Source organism: Delphinus delphis, chromosome 15 (assembly GCF_949987515.2).
Source record: "Delphinus delphis chromosome 15, mDelDel1.2, whole genome shotgun sequence".
In the NCBI taxonomy this organism is placed as follows: domain Eukaryota; kingdom Metazoa; phylum Chordata; class Mammalia; order Artiodactyla; family Delphinidae; genus Delphinus; species Delphinus delphis.
In genome coordinates, this window is record NC_082697.1 from 10,209,456 (window position 1) to 10,230,532 (window position 21,077).

The 21,077-nt window shown below is 50.1% G+C and overlaps 1 protein-coding gene across 1 annotated transcript in view; it reads left to right on the top strand.

Moving 5' to 3' along the window:
• Positions 1-19,366, top strand: part of NFATC2 (nuclear factor of activated T cells 2) — a 138,585-nt gene extending 119,219 nt beyond the window's left edge. The window contains exon 10 of the mRNA XM_060032666.1: positions 19,209-19,366. Within this exon, the coding sequence (XP_059888649.1) occupies positions 19,209-19,264 (56 nt within the window). The 3' untranslated portion in view covers positions 19,265-19,366. The remainder of the gene's footprint in view (positions 1-19,208) is intronic.
• The last annotated feature ends 1,711 nt before the right edge of the window (positions 19,367-21,077 follow it).

The window sequence follows — 21,077 nt, forward strand, 5'->3', positions numbered from 1 at the left end:
TGAGCCTGCGCATCTGGAGCCTGTGCTCCACAACGGGAGAGGCCACAACAGTGAGAGGCCGGCGTACCACAAAAAAAAAAAAAAAAAAAAAATATATATATATATATATATATATATACACACACACACATAAGATATAAAAAATGATAACAATACAAATACCGTGTGCCTACCCCAAGTTTAAAGAAAAAGAATATAACCATTACCTTTGCACTCTTGTGCCTTCTAAAATCATTTTTTATTTGCAAATCTTTCGGTTATGTTTCTCTACAAGAGCACTCGTCAAAAATTTTTCTCTGATTTTCATTCTCACAGTGAAACTAATTCTTTTTTGGGGTCTAACTTTTTTAAATTGAAGTACAGTTCATTTACAATATTGTATTAGTTTCAGGTATATGACAAAGTGATTTAATTACACATATGTGTGTGTGTGTGTGTGTGTGTGTGTATATATATGACACACAGATCTATATATATTCCTTATTTAGATTCTTTTCCATTATAGGTTATTGCAAGATAGTGAATAATATAGGTCCCTGTGCTGTACAGTAAACCCTTATTGTTTATCTACTTTATAAATAGTAGTGTGTTAAAATAATTCTTTAATATCGAACTCAATGCTCAAATTTCCAGCTGCCTCATAAATGCCCTGATTTTTTCCCCACGGTTCGTCTTGACTCTGGATCCATGGCAGGCCCACACGGTGTGGTTGTTTGAAATGTATTTTCCATTTCTTTCATCTGTGCAGGCCCCCTTTATCTTTTTCCCCTCTGCCATCTTTGCGTTGAAGAAGCCAGGTGGTTTGCATGTAGGCTGGGTGTTGCTGGTTGCAGCCCCAAGGTGCCATCAGTCGTTGCTTTGTCCTCAGCATTTCCCGTAAATCAGTAGTGAGATGAGTGGCTGGATCAGATTGAGTTTGATGTTTTGAGTGAGGCTCCCTCATACGTGGTGTGTTCCTCCAGCAGAGGTGTCTGGGGTCTGTCTCTGTTCAGCAATGTTCACAGCCATGATGTTCCACGCCTGGACTGAGCATGGAATTTTGAGTGTATTTTCTTCCCTCCCACCTTAGACTAGTAGCTATCCTCAATTTTGTGTTTGTCACTCTCCTTTTTTAAAAAAAATAGTTTTACCACTTGTTTGATTCTCTAAACAACACACTGCGTTTTCCATGCTCGTGAACTTTACATAAATGCAGTCATTCTGTAAGTAGTTTTCCGCAACTTGCTTCTTCCTTCAACATTACGTTCTTGGCATTCATAGGGTGTCATTTTTGTAGCTGTAATTCTTTCCTTTTGTCTGCCGTGTAATAGTCCATCGTAGAGCTCATTTATCCTTTCTGCTGATGGTGGACATTTGGTCATTTCCAGGTTTTTTTCCCTATGCTGGTACAAACAGTGCTTTCCAAAATGTTCTTTCTCTGCACACAGAGGTGTTTCTGTCGGGTTGTACCTACAAGTAGAACTGCTTGGTCATTGGGCGTACACATCTGCCACATCAGTAGACAATACCAAATTGTCTTCCAAAGCGGTTGTGCCAGTTTATACTCCCATCAGCAACACAGAAGTAAGTACATGGCTCTACGTCCTCCCAACGTTTGATACTGTAAGATTGCTGAAGTGTTTGCAAAACTCCTGTGGTTGAGATGGTATCTTTCAATGAACAGAAACTTTTAATGTCGTTAAATTTATTTTTGGAAAGGTTAATGAGCTTTCTGAATGTCATTTGGGACGGTGCTACCGAAAATGTGTCATTGGACTGGCAACAGGCGTGTCACGTGGAAGCTTGTTAGAAATGCAGATTCTCAGGCCCCGCCCACCCAGAGCTGCTGAATCAGAAACACTAGGGTTGGGCCCAGCAACCTGAGCTTTTACGAGCCCTCCAGTGATTCCTCAAGTCTGAAGAACTGGTTTAGGAAATCCCTTTCTACCCCTGTGTCATAAAGAGAGCTTCTCCTGTATCATCTTCCAAACATGTTACAGTTTTATCTTTCACACTTAAGTTTGTAATCCACCTGGATTTGATTTTTGTGTCCAGTATGAAGTAAATTTCTAATTTCATCGTTTTCTGTGTGGATAAGTAGTGGCCCCCGACCATCTATTGAGAAGTCTGTCCTCTCCCCACGGGCCTGTGATCCATCCATGTTGGAAATATCGTTTCCATGTAAGTGCAGGCCCCTTCCTGCTCTCTCGGCTTTGTTCCATAGGAGAGTTTGTCCCCAGTTCTTAATTACAGCCGCTTTGTAGATATTCTGGGCTGCTGGCAGGTTTAGTCCCCAGAAGTGTCTTCTTGCTGTTCTGCAGACACGCTGGAGAGTCAGCCTGCCAGGCTCCACAGCATGGCATTGAGTCTTTGTGTCAACTTTAGATTGTGGAATCCTTGGCTCAAATGGGGGAAAGTGGACATTGTACAGTACTGAGTGTTTGTGGGGTCCTTCTAAAACCTGCTCAAGGTCATCTTTTATAACAGAAGTAAAGCTAGAGCCGCTTCTCACAGGGGCTTGCTGTCATTCTGGCCACCAGCCCTGCGGCACGGGCTAGGCTGCATCTCACAAGCCCATCATGGTGGTCCCTAAACCCACCGCCCCCCTCGAAGCTTAGTGGCCTCAGTGGATGCATCCTCAGGGTTGAGATGACAGAGGGCTATAGTTGGAAAGGCTGACCCACCCATCTCTAAGTGTCTCCAGTTCCCTGAGGATATGCTACTCTTAAAACCTGCCTCCTGCTAAGGTCTTTTCATGGGCCATTTCTAGCCACATCCCAGTGGGCGTATGAAATGGGCTCAGGATAGAGATGTTCACAAATGGAGAAACAGTTTCTCCTCCTTGAAGTTGGACTGAGTGGAAAACAAAGGTTGAGGGTTCCAGATTCCACAGTCTTGTCTTAAGCCCATTTGCGGCACGGTTTAATACGCCAGCTGTGTACCACCCTCGGTGCTAGGTGCTCTGTGGGTGGTGTGGGCCTTGTGGAACTTTGGAGCCAGGATTTCACTAGTCAGATAAGGAGCCAGGCAGGGGACAGCATGATCCAAAACTCAGAAGCCCTGGCTTCTCCCTAATGACAGCAAAGCATGATTTCTCTTGGAATCTGCTCTACTGAGACGGATGTTACAATACCCCACATTTGGCCATGATGAGGTCAACACTGGGGACACTGAAGGGAACACAAAGGCTCAAAGTTCCTGCCCTCTTTGAGCTCACAGTCTAAACATAAACGATAACACCAGCTAGAATAAGTGCTATGGAAAAAGGTAAAGCAGGGTGGAGGGGAATAGAGAGTGGTGTGTGGCATAGGGGGCCTGCTGTTCCATAAGGGAAGCATCCCAGAGGAGGTGACATTTGAGCAGAGATCTTGCTGATAGAGCCTTGCAAATACCTAAGGAAAGAGCACCCTGGGTAGAGGGAATAGCAAGTGCAAAGGCCCTGGGGTGGAAGTATACTTGGCGCATGCAGAGTGTAGAAGGAAGGCTGGGGGGACTAGAGAAGAGTGAGGAAGAGAAATGCATACTCTTTGATCTCAAAGGAATGGCCTTTCCCAAGGCCATGTGGGGTCCCTGGGTCCCAGCAGTGGGTTGGTGCTGGCTGGTGAAAGTCCATCCAAATGCAATTCTGACTAGAAAGCCAGCAGGTGTCCAGCTGCGGTAGTTTCAGATAGAGGCAGCCACTCACCTCTGTCACCTTCTGGGATAACCTGGATTTCCCCATTAGATAGGCCCCTGACTGTGGAGGCTAAGATGGTTATACTTTCTTTGGAGAGAGGGTGACTTATATGCCATCAGAGCCCAAAGCCAGAATCAGATTGACACCATGGGAAGGCTTGGTTTCCTTAGATCTAGAAACCCAGCTTGCTGGTGGTTTTGTGAGGCGTGAGCTTCAACTTTCCTCTTCTGCAGGAGAATACTGCCAGCTGAAGCGAGCTGGGGTGGCCCCAGTCACAACCGGGAAGCTGCCGTCTCTCTCTGAACCCCAGGCCTTGGCTCTACTTTAAGGCTTAGGAAAATCTAGCACCATCTCACCTTTTAGATGTACCCCGGGCGTGGCATCATGGTCCCAAAGGGGCCAAGTCACTCTTTGCTTCTTAAATCTCATCCCCCAGATTAACTACAGCAAACATATATGTTAGCTCACCCCCATTTTTCCTTGAATACTATATGGGTGACTTCTACTGGGTAACCCTGATAAAAGTTGGGGTCTCCCACGGACCAGTCTTTGTTCAGAGTTGCACTCAAAGAAGCAAATTCTGACTGCCAGATGATAATTACAAAAGAATTCCCATCTTCAATAGCTTGAGCCAGACTGGGTAGGTTTGAATCCTGGCTCTGTGACTTAGTAGCTGTATAAGCTGGGTATGTTCCTTAATCGCTCTGTGCCTCAGTTTCACCATCTGTAAAATGGGGACAGTTAGTACCTACTCTGTGGGATTACTGTGAGGATTAAATATATGTGAAGTGCTTTGTAGAAAGTGCTATATAAATTAATAAAATAATGGTAATTATTATTCTACTATATGTATCAGGATATCTCATCTATAACTAATAAAACAGCTGGCCAGCAACCTTCCTACTAGAGTTTCAGACCAGCTCCTGGAGACTGTCAAAAACCAGACTCAACTGGGCAAATTCTGGTTAAATCCAGATCAATTCGGAGTTTGTGTTTCATTCATTCATTCATTCAACCACCTCTCCAGGAAAATTAACTGAGTACCTACTATGTGCTGGGATCTGTCCTGGGTGCTGGGGTCATGGCAGTGAATGAGAGAAGAGGTCCCTGCCCTCATGGGGTGATGACAACCCCATGAGGGGTTGATGCTTCCATGTCTTGAGCTTCAAGATACAGGGTCCTTATAGCCTGAGCCATGCTAACTGCCCACCCCAAAACCAGGCTCCATCACCATGGTAACCATGTGCAAGGGAAAGGCGGGGTTCACCCTGATGCAGCTAATGCTGAGCTTCTGTGAACACTGGTTTGTGCCCACAGTGCACACACGGTGGCCATAAATGAGATGACATGTGAAAGCTGGGGTCCTGCATAGAAGGTGCCACTAAGTGTTGCTTCGTCAGCCCGTGCACACGTGGTCCTTTAGAAAGTGTGGAGATGAATGTGGCCACCTGCCCACCCCCTCCCCCCAAGGTCTTTCCAAATGGCCAGGCTCCCCTGTCAATGCCTGGGGAGCAGCTCAGGCACCGCGCTTTCTCGGCCTTGATGGAGTCGTGTTGCACGTGGATTTAGAGTTCTGCATTGTGAAGTCTGATTTGAGTGGAGGGTGGGCCTGAGGGTGGATGCTGGCATGAAGGCCCCAAGAAGCTGTGCTGGGAGGTGGGGCCTGTCTCATGTTGCTGGACCAGAGCAGGATGAGTGCATCTCCCTGGAGGCTGGCTCAGGGCAGGGGACCTCCTCCCACCCCTCAGGGCTTGGCATCTTCTTGGCTGTAGCTGATCTGCCCTCCTCCCAGTTAGCACCTAGGCTTCTTACTCGAAACGGGAGCCTCAGAACTGCCATGTTTACTCATCCTGAGAGCTGAGGACCGTTTGGGACGAGGTGCGGCATTTTTCTCGTAAGCCCCAAGGTCTTGCTGGTAAGATGTCGGTGGCTGGGGGCTGTGCGGGCCTGCTGCCAGGGCTGGCTTCCGGAGGCCTCTGGTTTGCAGAACGTTGGTGACTCAGAGGCTGTTGTGTGTGTCACTAGCCCAGTGCAGCCAGCGCACCGTGTGGGGTGACCTGGGAGGGGGCCCCCCCTTGGCAGGATGTAAAAATGCACCTCTAGGAGCCGGGCTGACCTCAGACCCACCCACTCTGAAAATTCAGAAATAGCTTCCAAGGTGAAAGTGCTTTGGTGAGAGAAGGTGGCCTGGTCACCAGTCAATTCAGTGTGTTAACCACATGTTCTCTGTGGGGTGGACTAATACGTACTAACAATGTTAGTAGGAACAGCTGCTAACATGGGTTTTCTTTTTTGCTAACTTGGCATCGTTCCAACCGTATGCATTGCCCACCGTCTTTCTGGGATGCACATTATTATTCCCATTTTACAGATGAGGAAACTGAGGCCCAAGAAGTGAAACGATTGACTCACATTCCGTTAGTGAATGTGGGGTACTTACAATGTGTCGGACGCTGTTTACAGCACCTGTCATGTGTCTACTCAATTGATTCCTTCTAAAGTTGTTAAGAACCGTCATTGCCCATTTTTGGCAGGGCAGGTTCAGAGGGGGTCAGGGCTTGCCTCAAATCCATGGCAGGGCATGGCAGGCTGGACTTGGACCCCAGCAGTCTGGCTCCCACCTGTGTGTTTCCCTGTGGCTCTGCCCTGGTGTGAGCCCCTCACTGCTGTGCTCAGCCCCTGCACTGGGCCATCTGTGGCCACCACCCTCAGACACGTACCACCTTACCAGACACAGAAAGGCTGAATCCGTGAGGTCAGTGGAGGGCAGGGAAGGGAGAAGGGGCTGTTGGCCAGAGGATCCCGGGCAGCAGTTGAGGCTGGATGGCGGCAGAGAAGTGGGATTTGGATGCACAGGAGGGAGAGGGGGGCTTTGCCGGCACAGAGCCACATGGCACGAAGGTGTGTGTGTGTTTAGGGGTGTGGAGGACACTGGGGCCACAGCAGCTCCTGATCCTTGTTCAAACCCTGCCTCGGAGTGTGGCCTTGGGCAAATCACTGAACCTCAGCTGCTTCACCAGCAGATGCCTGCCCCGTGAGCACACCTTGAGATATTAGAGAGGAACGGTCTTGGGTAGAGCAGCGCTTACAGGACTGTCTTCGCTCAGGCCGCCATAACAGAATTCCGCTGACTGGGTGGCTTAAACAGCAGAAGTTATCCTCTCATAGTTCTGGAGGCCAGAAGCCTGAAATCAGGGTGCCCGTATGATCGGGTGCTGGTGAGCCTGCATGCCTTCTCGCTGGGCCAATGAGTTAGCAAACAAGCTCTCTGGTCTTTCTTCTTACAGGGCACTGATCCCATCCTGAGGGCCCCATCCTCATGGTCTCATCTAACCCAAATCACCTCCCAAAGGCCCACCTCCAAATACCATCACACTGGGGGTTAGGGCTTCAACATGGCAATTTGCGGGACACAGTTCAGTCCACAGCAAGGACTGTACAGGTGAAGGTTTGATCGAGGGGAGTGTGTCAGGAGTTAGGGTTCTGTCTGCATGTCCTGGGAGAGTTAAGGTATCTTAGGGACACCTGGTGTAATGTCACACACACACACACACATAGTCCTTGCTGGTCACTCCAGGCAGCCTTTGAGTTGGCCATCTGTGCCAGGCCTGGACCTGTGAATCTCACTTAGAGAAATTTCGGACTGGGTCTGGTCCTGGCTTGGACCTGGTGGAATTTCTTTCCAGGCAGCTAGTGACTTCTTGGGCCTGGAAGGGGGTGGGCTGGGGAGCCCAGGGGTCCCAGGTTTATCTCGCTGTCACTCAGGCACTTGGCCCTGCACCATCGTCCTCTGTCTCCTTCTGCAGGCTGGTGCGGGTGGGCTATCAGGTGGGTCCTGTAGTTAGGGCTTGCCGAGTGCACGTGGGGACGGTCTACAGGTCAGTCGGTTCTCACACCAGACTGGGCTGAGGGAGTTGAGAGGGAGACAGGACAAAATGCGTAAGACTGATGGCAGCGTGAAGTGGGTCAGGCTGCCTCCTTATGGCACGTGGGCTTATGTCGGGCTTTGGAAACGTGGATGTATGTATGGGTACCCTTCTTGATTGTGGGGAGGGGGGTGGTGGTGCCGTGCTGTGAGCTGGTCGTGACACATGGGAGGACATAGAATGATCTGGAAGGTGAATTTATGGAAGGATAAGGTGCAGACTAGGCTAGAAGATTCCATAAATATCCCACAAATCTGTTGCAAGCAGCAGGGGCTGTGCTGGTTTTCGAAGGAAAGTTCACTTGAGGCAGGCCTGGGATTTTGGACCTCTTCTCAAAGGCCTCAGGGAACTTCTGTGAGATTCTGTGACATGAGGAAAGTAGCTCAGGATGGAGATGTTTCTTCCTGCTCCACGCTCCCCCCCCTTAACCCACCTGGCGTGTCTGACCCGCCTTCAGTTCTCTCTGCCGCATACGCAAGGCTAAGGAAACGCAAATGTCTTCACAGAAATGTCTGGTTAATTCCGCCAACCTCCAAAGAGAAAGATGGCTTCCCAAACAATTAGGTATTTATTTTCTCATCTCATTTGTGGTTGCAGGCTGAGCTGAACTGTGGGTTTGGGTCACTGTTTCTTTCCCGAATCTCAACTGGCCGTAGTAACAAGTGCCTTTCTTTTTGCTTCTGTTTTAGTTCTGAAAGGCAGCAGCCCATGTTGCAGTGCTTGCTTTGTGGCTGCCGCCTCTCAGCAGAGCTTTGGGGCCGAGGCTGTGAGGAAGCTTCAGGAGGACCAGGGGGCAAGCCGTGGTTTGTTTAGAATGCTTTCCTGCCTGTGGTTGCTGCCTTAGAAGCCATGTGGTTGCTTGATAGGAGAGGTGCCTCTTAGCTGCATGTAGTCGGAAGAAATTCTGCTGAATCGGAGAAAAGGACCGGGCAGAGCAGCTCAGCTCAACTCAGGTCTGAGTTCATACAGTTGTCTCGTCCTCCCTCGCAGGGCAGCTTAGCTTAGAGAATGTCTGAGTTGTTTCTCCCTAGCTTGTAAGTTGACGCGTAATCATGGAAAAAGCGGAGGATGGAGAAGATGGTAGCGCGTTCTACACAGGTTGGGAGGGACCCTGGGGTTTTCATTAAAGAACCATTAAACTGAACGTACCCTAGAGCAGTCTAACCCCTACGATGCAGATGCACACAGGTTTTCTCCTCTGATGCCGTCCATTTAGAGACGTGCCTGTGCTCTCAGGAGGGTGGAAGCTAGTTGTAGAATTTGTCAGGGTGACAAATTGAGTATTTTCGTAGTTTATCTATTGACACCTTGCACTTTCGTGTTAATTATTCGTGTTGATTAATCAGTGAACCATTTCCAATCCATATCCTAAATCATCACCTAACCCATGAGACTAGCAGGACAATTCACTGATTTATGTGAGGATTGTAGGATTGTAAAAATGTACCATCACTATATAGGTCTTCAGTGGTAGTCTCATAAAAGACCACAACAATGGGGCAGTGATTCTGGGACCAGAGGCCTCTCTCCCTGTCTTTGGGCGTGTTTCTAGGTGTCACCTAGGTAACATATCCTAAGTCGAGATGCTGCCGTCTCCCTCGATGTCTACCTCCATGTTACTAACAAACAGCTGATCAACGGAACAGACGACTTCTTTAAACATGTAGGGAAATAGCATTGTATTCTTGGTTAGTGGAAGAGGATTGGATTGGACTGGTCTGTCTCCTTCCACATCCTCTCTCTCATTCTTCCATCTTCTCTATGGGTCCGTATTGCAGAGTTAGTAAACATCTGTCTATGAATAAGCCAGCTACATCATCTCCTTCAATCCTGACAGCAGTCTCTCCAGGAGGTATTCTGATCCGTTTTGTGGGAAAACTGAGGCTCAGAGAGAGGTCGTGAGACTTACACGGGTGTATTGACAGCGCTTTTGCGTCGAGCCCTTCTGAGGCAAAACTGCATCTTAACTCAGCCCCCAGGGGAGCTTGATGACCTTACACATGTGGAAGCCCTGACCTGGGACTAGCACCCACCGAGCTGGGGCCGTTCCTGGAAGGATCACTCCATCTTTCTCTGCCTCAGTAACTTGACCTGAGAAATGGGCATCGTAGCCCCAACCCCCAGAGATGGCTGTGAGGATTAAATAGGGCACGTGAACAGCCCCCTACAGAGCAGGGCGGCTCGGGGTGGGGTAAAGGTCTTAGTTGAATTTAAAACAGGCCCTTCCTCGGGCTCCTGGTACCTGCCTCCCACCAGGAAATAGACGATTAAAGTGTCTGCTTCATGACTAAACAGGAAACTGCACCTCAGAAGTCTGCAGACAAACCTATCAGTTTGAAGCTTTATAAATTCTCTGAACTCTTGACAAGGGAGCAGGCATGGGCTTCCCAGGGAACGGCCCCTACTATTAAAAGCCGGGTGCCTGGGGTTTGGCCTCGATTCAAAGGTGCCGTTCCAAGGGTGTGACCTTGGACACGTCCATGGCACCTGGTCCCCCCCAAGTGCTATCTGAATGCGTACAGAGGGATACAGTGCAAACATCTTGACTATTTTAGCGCCTTGGAACTGTTTTTTCCAGCGCAGTGAGGTGATACTTGGAACTATTTTTTCCAGTGCAGTGAGGTGACAGAGGCTCTTAGTTTCTGGATGTTATTTTGAGGGTAAATCCAGAAGCATTTGCATATGGAGGGGATGTGGGCTGTGACCAAGATTGACCTGAACCACCGGAAATGGGGAGTGTCTGTTTCCTATGATGGGACGAGTGGAGCAGGGGGCAGGGCGGCGATGATTGTGGCCATCAGGAGATGGGTTTGGACCGTGTTAAGTGTGAGATGCCCGGCCGGTAGTTCGATATCTAAGTCTGAAGTTCAGGGGTGAGGTCCAGGCTGAAAACATTAATTATTTGGCCACTGTCAGGATAGAGGCTTTTTTTTTATAAGCCCCTGAGGGAGTGGTCAGACAAGCCTCTGCTCTTGGGTTTAGAACCAGCCAGTGTGGAGTAGAGACAGGCAAGTGTGATGAGGGAGCTGCCTTCGGGCCACGGGCACCTGGCTTTGCCAGTGGGCCTTTTTGCTTCAAGAGATGGCCTGAAATGCATGGTCCAGACTGTGTTCAGAGCCACTACTGAGGAGGTGGTTATTTTGTCCTGGGCGGCAGCAGCCCGTGACGAACGCCATCCAGTCCCAATCAAACCAGCCCTATTGGAGCCCAACATGTAGGAGTCTAGGCCTGCAACTGAAGAACTGCAGAAAAGATCTCATTATTGAGTGTTCTCTGCCTTGAAGATGAGCGTTCAGAGAGCTCATGCCTTTTGAGAGGCTATTCTGGTTTACCTAAGGATGCAAGTATAGCAGCATCTAGCAAAAGGTGGGATTACTCCCTGCAAGAAATTAATCCCAGAAAATATTTCTACCTCAAGCACTCAAAACGGACTCTGGCCTTCTAATTTGGCCATTGAAAAGGGATTATTTAAAATTGAAGAGAAAATGAATGCCTGTAAAATATATAGCTCCTGTCTCCTTTCTAAGCGCCTTCAGTGCTCTGACTGGGCAGGGGCTATAAAAACAGTAACTTGCCAACCAGAGAAAAACAGGAAGAAAGTGTACAGTCTTATGAATTTGCATGCCCACTGAGGTTGTATCACTCGTAAGAAGGAAGCAGGGGTCAAATGAGGGAGAATTCCATTTGAGTAGCTCCATCATGAAATTCTGATTTTCTGATGTGCTCTGCCACAGATGCCAGTGTTATTTTATCTCCTTGGTTGGCCGTGATTTGAAACTGCATGATATGCCAGCAACTGAGCCATTTTGTCTTGCTTTAAAAAAAAAAAAAACACAACCCAAACCACCATAATCTTGCTGATGAACTTTGATTTCAGAGATCCCTATTTCTTTGTACAAAGGCCCTCATCTCAGTGATTAGTACCCTGGTTTGGGGTTAATTCTGGCACCAATGTTAAGACGATATAGAATTGGGGCTTAAACTACAGCCAGAGGGTTGAGTTCTATCCTGGGTTCTCAGCGGCCCTGGGTGAAGAGCTACTCATTAAATGATGATATTAGCATGAGTTGGAAGCATAAGAGGTCGAAGGTGATTTTTTTTTTCTTCTCAAAAATGGTTTTGCAAATCTTTTTCAGAGCTGATAGACACACACCTTAGCTGGATACAAAACATATTATGAAACAGAATGACTGTGATCTTTGATCCAAGAAATCAAAGTTAAAGGTAATTGATATCTTCTGCCTTTTTCCTTTGTTTTCCAGCTGTGTGTTTCCTTAACTTGAATATTTTTTTTGAGTAAGAGAAAACTTTACAACCTGAAGGCCCTCTCTCATTTTCCAACATTTCCTACTCTTAAGGGCTAGACCCCACCGCTCTGTGAGGGGGAACCCCCAGGGGACATACCTGAGATTCTCGGTCGGGGAGGGGAGTAGGGGTGGCAATGAGGCTCTGGGGATCTGCATGCTCTCCCAGTGGCCCCATCACCCTCTTCCAGGGAGAAGGCAGCAGCGCCAGGTTCCAGCCTTCGGCAGCTCTGCTCCTGCCCTGAGCCAGCTCCCTTTTGCTTTTGTACACTTTGCTTGGTGTTTCCAGTCAAGGAAGGCTCTCCGTCAACGGCAGGGCATTGGGGAATGAGAGAGGGGGCAGGCGGGTCAGGAACCTCTGGAAGTGCCCTGTGCTTAGGTAATTTCCAGTCTTGATCTCATCAACTCAAAGCTCCACCACCGCCCCCCCCAACCCCCAAGGGGCCTTCTTGTGCACTTTGGAAGGGGTTAACCATCCCCTCGCCCCGCACTTTCTGGATGTGAAACCAGGCTCTGGACCTGGGCTAGAGCTGGGTGTGGTTTTCCCACTGAGCTCAGTGGGGCCCCTGGCCTTAGCTGTAGATCCCCTCTATCGACTTTGGGTCCTGGGCCTGCGCAGAACTGTGCAGGGAGCCGGAGGCTCGGGGTAGAGAGGCCACGTGGGACAGTGAGGATGTCGCTTTACCTTTCTGTGCCTCAGCTGTTTAGATGCTGCTGCTGTTATTTAATTCTCTGCACAATGATTGGAATCAGGTAGCACGTGGTGAGCGCTTGCCAGGAACCATCCGGCATCGGTATTGCTGGCTTACGTGCCTCCTGCTGTCCCGCTGGGCCTTGGCTCTCGGATTGTCTGTCTGTTGGTGACAGTGGGTTTGCTGCATCGGAGGCCACAGCCCGAGTCCTCTGCAGCATCGCAGTGATGGCTCACTCTGAAAGCCCAGTTAGAACAACCATCAGCTTTCACGTCCATTAGCACACACAGCGGAGGGAGCTGACGTCCCAAACCTGGTTTCCCAGAGGGTGGGGCCTGCGGGGAAGTACCAAAACTTCCCAACAGCAGCATGAACCTTAGCAGGGGGAGGGTTTCCCTGGCACATTCTCCACCAGTGACTCTCAGACACCATCAACAGGCAACAGTAACACTCAGCGAAACTTGGCTGGATACCCACCCGGGGCCAGAGTCCCTCCCGAGAACTTTGCATCCGGCGAATCAGGATGACAAAGATGCAGCTGAAATATCAGCGCTGAGACTCAGCCACTTCGTCAAAGGGCCTTTTTAGTGCGCTTCTTCCCTCCCCGATGTTAGGACTTGGCAACGCCCTGACCTTGCAGGGGCCTGTGAACTCTGGCAAGCTGGCTCTGATCTGCCTGGCCTCAGAGGGGATTTACCATCCTGTAACGCTTCAGACCCCACCCACAGCTTTGGGCTACAGGCCTATCAAGGCGTTTTTGTCCTTTTCACTGAGCCGCTGAAGCCTGGCCCTTCTAGAAAGCTCTTCTTCTGTTCCCAAGTGCCTCCAGAGCGTGTGGGGATGGCTGGGAGGGGAGAAAAGGCTGGGGAGTCACTTAGCAAGTGAGAGCATGGTGATACCCAAGGCACCGGGGACGCCAAGGCCAATGGCCACCTTTCCTTCTTAGCTCCTTCCCACGTGCTTGTGGGGAAGACAGGCCTGGTGCTCAGGGCACAGAGTTCACTCTTGGCCTTCAGAGTAGCTTTCCCTGAGAGCGGTTAGGACAGAATGTAGAAGCATCCAGAGAACACGTCACATGCTTTCTGGTTCAGCCACCCTTGTGTCTAGCCACCTCTTGCCCCGGCACAGGTCCCAGGACTGACCGGGGCAAGGTAGCGCAGGAGAAGGGTGGCGGGTGGGACTTGCGCCTGTGTTAACTCTCAGATTCTTTCTTTTGGCCTCCAGAACACTGCCTTCCTGGTTCAGGAGCGACTCTGTGGCCGACCCCAGGCTCTCGAGGGCCCTCACATAGTCTAACCAGACTTCAGGAAACAAGCTTGAGGTTTGGGAGAGAAATAAGATGGGGCCTGTCCTCTCTTTCCTGTTGCTTCTTTCTCAAGGGATTAAGTTCCAAAGTCAGCAGTTATAGAAAGTTCCCTGGAAAGTCTTAAATTGCACCTCAAGTCTATCTGTGTGGCCTTCTGTGTGTAACCCTGAGTGGCCATTCTTCTGCAAACTGAACTTTGGGGACCTCCGAGCTCAGCCAAAAAAGTCAGCATGCAGGTGTCCGGGCCCGCAAGTGAACCAGAAAATTCCTGGGGCAGAGTGGGACGCCAGCAGAAATCAGTTTTAAGAAATTTACCACTAATCAACCCAGAGTTGTTGGATGAACAATAATAGTAAAAGGCACTGGCTTCCCCGGATTGCCATCCCCGAAAAGTAGGGGAAGAAAACACACTTTGCTATCTTTTTCTTCTTTGCCATTGGCGTATATGCTAGAGACTGGCAAACCATATCTCAGGCCAAATGTGGCCCCTGGCCCGTTTTGTTAAACAAAGTTTTATTGGCACACAGCCATGCCCATTTGCTCACATATTGTCTGCGACTGCTTTCATGTTTAAAAAAAAAAAGCAGAGTTGAGTAAGGGGCTATATAGCTCACAGGGCTGAAAATATTTTTATCTGGCCCTTTATAGAAAAAGTTTATTGACCCCTGGTATATTCTCTCTTTATGTCTGTAGCCACTTTTATTAGACGTTATTGATTTGTAACACTTCTTTATATATGGATGACCTTTGTCATACTGAATATACTACAGATTTCTTTTTTGGAGTTTTAAAGAAAAATGTATAATTTTTATATACTTACATGCATCTGTCTTTTCTTTCTTTCTTTCTGGTTTCAGCCTTAGGTGTCAGGCTTAGAAATCACGCTGAGGCTGTAGCCATGTTCAACATCTGTGTTTTCATCACGGTGTCTCTCTGTAAGGGTAACAAAAGGTCGGGGGTGCTTGTGGCAGACTGAACACCACTGGCCTCAATTCTGTTCCAAGAAAGTGATGCTCAGTGACCACCTTAACCACTCAGCACACAGCCTTGTCTGCTCATTAACTTCGCAGAGGCTGCTCTGGCCTTTTCCTGACACACAAAAGATGCTGAGGATTCCGGGGTCCCAGCAGAAAGGTGATGGCTAGCAAACCTCATAGCACCATCTCTTTACCTATATGGTGGAGCCATATAATGTACAGGTTAATAAAATGGGGCTATGGATTCAAATCCTGATCCCTCCCCTTCACCTGCTGTGCCAAGTGACTGCCCGTCTCTCTTTCTCCATCTATAAAACGAGGATGAATGTATTACTGGGTTTGGTGTGAGAAGTACTCAGTGCTTGGTTCAGCACCTGGCACATTTTTATCCCTGAAAAAATGTGAATGGCTTATATTCTTTTGTGGAGAAAAAGCTCCAGGCAAACAACAGACCGAAAACCCCTTTGTCAATTGGATAACAGAAAAATCAGCTTCCCTAAACTAAGGGACCTAGGCTGACAGTGTGGGGTCCTCGTGGTGGGCTAAGATGCATGCATTAGGCACCTGCTGTATGCACGCTGCTATGCATGGTACAGTGGGCATACAGCCAACTCAAATAACATGGCACAGGGGGGCAAGCGAAGCATTTTGAGAACTCAGTGTTTGCTTCTGGAGGGAGTCAGGACCCCATGTAGGAATGTGAGAAGGCTTCTGGGAAAAAGGTGATACTCAGGAAAGGGCGCAGGAGGGAAGGCAGGATTTGGACGGGAGAGGAACCATTTGGAGAACTGCCCATGGCCCGATGTGGGAAGAGGTGGGAGAAGAGGTGCAGAAATTGGCGTAGGATAGATGCTCAAAACATTTATCGGATGAATGAAATACTGATGGCAGTGACCTAGAAGGGCGGGTTTCAACACACAGACCTGAGAGTCAGACCTGGGGCCAAATCCCAGAGCAGACAGTGGGACCTGAGGCCACTTAGTCCCTTGCTAAGCTTCTGCTTTCTCAGTAATACATGTTATTGAGAGCTTCCTCTGTACCAAGGCACTCTTCAAAAGCCAGGGATACGGTGGGGGAACAAGAAAACTAAAGCACTAGAACAGTGAACTGCCAGGAACCGGTATATGAAGGCGATTAGGAGACCAAGCACAACTGGGTGGCGGCACGTGGCACTGCCGACTGTCCCCGGAGCCTGGGGCCGAGGAGACTGAGCAGAGCCTCGAAAGAAGTGAGGGAGAAAAGCATTAGAAGAGGCGAGGGGACCTGCAAGGGCAGAGGCTGGGAGGCATGAGTGCGGCCTGGGGAGCACGTAGAACGGAAGCCAGTGTGGTTCGCTGCAGGGGGGAGGGGGAAGGGGGAGGGCAGTAGGAGGCGAGGTCACAGCGGGAACCAGATCGGGGCAAGACAAGCCCAGAGCAGGGTTTTTGGATAAAGGAGACCTTAAGCACGGAGGGGGCCAGAGTGAGGAGACTAAAGGTGTGACGGAGAGGAGGTGACAGGGCTGCTGAGCGGGCAGACCACCTTTCCTTCCCAGGGAGAGGTTCCATGGTGACGTCGGGAAGTTGATTCAAAGAAAGGGCAGCACGATGCCCCCTTTTCCCTTCCACCCAAAGACGCGAGGCTGCAGAGGCGGGACCTCTCGAGTCGGGGTGAAGTGACTGGGCAGAGACCCTTTCGGGGAACTTAGAGCCCACGTTTGCAGACCCATGTGGCTGCACTGCTGTGGCCGCCCCCCAGCTGGCGCTTCTGCCCTAGAGCTTTCTCCCTGTCTACAGCCAGGGGCATGAGCTCTGAGGTTTCAGAAAGAAAAGGTTCCTCTCCCCCAGGGAGGTTGCAGTGGGCGCGAGTGGGCCTCGCTTTGGGGCCCGACTGGGCGGCCGGCCGCCTCCGTACCCCGACCGCGAGGGGGTCCGATGCAGAGCGTTCCCCGAGTTTTCTAGATTCGACTGTGGCTTTCAGAAAGCCAGAGTGGTTTCCATCCAAAGGGAGGGGGAAGCTAGACCGTCTCCCACCCAGCCCCTAACCTGGCCCCGAGCTCCGAGAAGGGAAACGACCCTTTGGCGAGGGCGGTGGTGCTAGTGGCTCTGCCCAGCAGTTATTTTTAGAAAGCCGAGGCCGTGGAACGTTTCCATTGAGGATTGACTCCTCTCGTTTCCTAGGTTGAGAAAACAGGAAACCCTTCAGAATCCGGGCTTTGAAAAGCTTCGCGTGAAGCCGCACCGACCCCGCCTCCCCCCTGGCCACGTGCTTTCACTCCTGCCTGGCTGTCCTCACTGAGGGCCCCCCGGGCCGCCCAGCCCTGCACACTTCCCAGCGGCCAGGGCTGCAGAGGCGAGGGGTCCTGCTTCCTCCAGCTCCGGGAGTCAGCTGGTATCTGCTACACAGTCAGGGCCCAGTTAGAGCTGGTTAGCCGAACACACGAATTCATCCCCGGAGTTCCTATCAGTGGATCCACTCCCACACTTTGCAGCCGGTTGTTACTCTGATACATACATTCTCATCCATCAACATCCAGAGATACTGTGTCATGTGCTCGTACATATATACATATGCACATACCAGTCTCTGAACCAACATCTGCTCTACGCCGGGGACTGTGATAATTTTCTCACTGTGTCATCTCATCTAAGCTCCTCAACAACTGTAGAAGGAAGGTCATATTTTCATACACAGTTTACAGATGGGGAAACTGAGGCACAGAGCAGTTACATCACTAGGGCGAGATTCAGCGCGCAAGGAAGCAGCAGAGGTGGGATTCCAGCCCCGGCCACCCGGCTCTAGAACCTGAACTCTCGAGCGCCCCTTGCACCTGCTTTCAGCACACATCTGAAGAACAGTGAGCGACGCCTGATTGGTTTCTGCCACAAAACAGAGCCCGCTGGTGTAAAGCACTAGGTTTAGAGTCCAACACAAAGCGTGGGGTATCACTACCCATCACACAACTGACAGCTACACGACACTGGTTACCTGGCCTCCTGCTAGGAGCTTGTATATACATCAATGCCCAGCATCCTCACAGCAGCCCCAAAAGGGACACATGATGACGATTCTCACTCTACAAATGAGAGAGCCGAGGCACAGAGGGGTGAGGTCACACGGCCCGTTTAGTGAGGGAGCCAGGAGTCAGACCAGCACATTCAGCCCCAGAGCAGTGTGTTTTTGCTCTCTGCTTATTCTGGGAGTTGCAGACTCATCCAAGCAGGGGTTTTCCAGGGAAAAGCACCCCGGACCTAGGCGAGCTCAGGGTGGAGGGAGTCTGAGCCCATCGACAGTTCACCCTCACTGTTCATCTTCCACCTCTGTAACCTGAGGATGAGGCTGAGATGAGAAAACAGAGGCGGCGGCTGTGGGAGGAACTTAGTGCAAGCACCAGGAGAGCGGAGATTCATCTCCCTTTTATGGGACCCCAGAGGGGTCCTGCCTCCTCTGCTGCTCCCGGACCCAGTCCACACGATCCAGCTGTGAAACCAAAAGTGCACACACACACACTTTAGGGCAGGTGCACACCCCCGCCTGGTGTCTGGGCAGCCTTTGAAGGCAGCTTTTCCCCAAGAACATTGAAGGAAGCCTTTTGGCAAGAGCCGCTATTCTAAGAGCTTACTGCCTTGATCCCAGGACCTGGTGCCTCAGATAAGTGGCCAGAGTGGGAGAGCAGGGCTAGCTCCTGATGCCGCTGGCTGGCACTGCATTCCTGGTTCCCTGCTAAATTCCATGCAGCTTTCTGGGGCAGGGGGTGATGGAACACTCCAGAGCCCCTTGAGGACACTGGGTACTTGAGAAGACTCAGAGCGTGATCCTTCAGTAGTGAGGAGGGGTGAGGGGGGGCTGTGCTGAAAGGGATGAAGATTATGTTTACACTGATGGCTAGGCTTTGGGGTGGCCCCACCCACTCTCTTTTTAAAGGCCCCTCTTGCGAGTCGTTAAGTTTTGTGGGTCAAGGAACTGTCTTTTAGTCACGGAGTGGGTATTTTCTGGACGTTGTAATAACAGACAGAGTTTGGTATACAGTAGAGCACCTCGAGTGCATTCAATAACAAGAAGGAGAAAGTGTTCCTTAAATCATGCCCTGTGGCCCAGCTCCATTTCTGCCACAGCAATTTTTAAAAGTTACCATTTGGGCAATTTTCACTAACAAACCCATACCACAAAATAGCATCATGGGGGGTGAGGAAGAATCATGATGTGGGAAGGCATTTCTTATGTTAAAGATTGTCAGATGTATTACTGCAAAGACAAAAACAGGTTTTAGAAAAACAGCCCGGTTGTATTAGGTTCTAGAAAGCTAACCTGATCCCTGTTCTGGGTGCCCTCTCACTCGCGCTTTCTCTCTCTCTCTTTTCTTTCGTAGTTAATGAAATTATCAGGAAGGAGTTTTCAGGACCTCCTGCCCGAAATCAGACGTAGAAGAAAGCCATTAGCAAGACATCATCCACATTGCTAACGCCGGAGCCTCCCACCGTCCTCCCCGGTGCCCACCCCACCCGGAGGCTGAGCACAGGACCATGTACCGGCCGAAAGCTACCCCTCTATTCCGGAGCTCGCCTCCTCTCTGTGCATTCTGAGTCTTGTTCTGAATCCCAAAGAGCATCTCGATTGACTTTCAGGTGTCCCATCCAAACCTTAAGTGCCTGCTGACCCCAAATACATCCTGAACCAGACCACCCGCTGGAATGCGCCTGAGAGCTGAGAGCCTGCAGCCGGGGACTCGGGGGACGGAAGATGGGGATGCAGTTAAACCCCAGCCCTTGCCTTCACTTTTCTGGGTCACAGATACAGCTCTTGTACCTTTTGAAGGAAAGGAGCACTCCAACAGCAACCAAAGGAACGTGACCCAGCTTACGTCACTGGGCTGAAGAAAAACAAAGAAGCTGGCCCATCTTCCCTAGGGATTGCCCGTCCACACCAGGGATGGGCCACAGCTCAAGCTTGATTTTTAAATGTTCTGCTTCTGAATCAAAAACAGTCTGGCTCATACAAGATCACCTGTTAAAGCTTCTCGGCGTTATGACACGTGTACACTTTTTTCTTCTCCGCTTTCAAAAAGCTGGCCGGGGGGCGGAGGGGGGCCCTCTTGGCTAGCTGCCCTTACCCCATGCAGCACGCGGTCACGGACAAGAGGAGGTCACCCAGGCTGCCGGGTGAGCACGCATCCGCTGCAGCCGGACAAGCTTCGCGGCTTTTTGATGTTCCCGCTTTCTTTCCTCTAACAGCCCAAGTGCTTTTCCAGAAAGTACAGTAGTTAAGAAGAATCTCAAGCATGTGCATTGAATTTTGAGAAGGAACGGCAGAAGGGCTAAAGCAATGAAAAAAAAAAAAAGAAGAAAAAAGTGCAGGTATTTTTGTTAAGTAAAACGGTTGCAAAGTATAGCAGCTGGCAGGCCTAAGTGCTTCGGTGGGTGGGCGCCCCCACGATCGAGGAAAAAGGCTGAATTCCCTCTCTGGCCTAGACACAAAGTAGGATACTCAAGCTCACGATTCGGCCCCGAAGTTCACTGGTTATTTTTAACTGAACCCATTGAAACCCGCCCCCCGCCCCAGTCCCCAAGACGCCTCTGCATTAGCTGCTTCATGCAGCACAAATGTGATCTGAATAGAAGCAGATCCTCTCCCACACAGCCCTTAGTGTGAATGTGCTCCGCTCAGACCACTCGCATGGAGTGTGCAGCTTAGCCCTGAGTGTCTCTCTCCTCTGGGTGCACCCACGGTCCGCCAAAGTCTTCCTCCTTTGGGGCAATTTTTGCAAACAAATAAAACCCTCCAAGTTCTTGGCAGGTGAGCTGTTAATCACACAGATGTGTTTGTTTACATTCATTGCAGACACCCCAGAACAAACTGGGGATTCCTTTTCGGCCATTTAATTGCTTCCCTGTAATCAAACACAGAGTGTAAATGTTCCTGGCACTCTTCAAAAGGCTGTACTCAGGCCTTCTGCCTAGCAGAGCTGATTGAAAAAAATCACTCTACAAAGAGAATCGTGGCAGTTAAGGGCCCACTGTGGGCTTTCTAAGTCCTGGCTTTGTCATCAAAACCTTTCTGAGAGCTGGGGCCAGGAGCTCCAGACCTGTGACCCCGGCCTGGTGTGTTTGGGGCTCCAGAGAGGACAGAATGCAGCACGTGTCTGTACCCTTTTGGTCAGGACCTGGCATTTCTTCCCTCCCACCCCACCAAGGACAGGGGACTTTTCCACCCAGCCCAAGCAGAGTTTAGCAAAATTCTT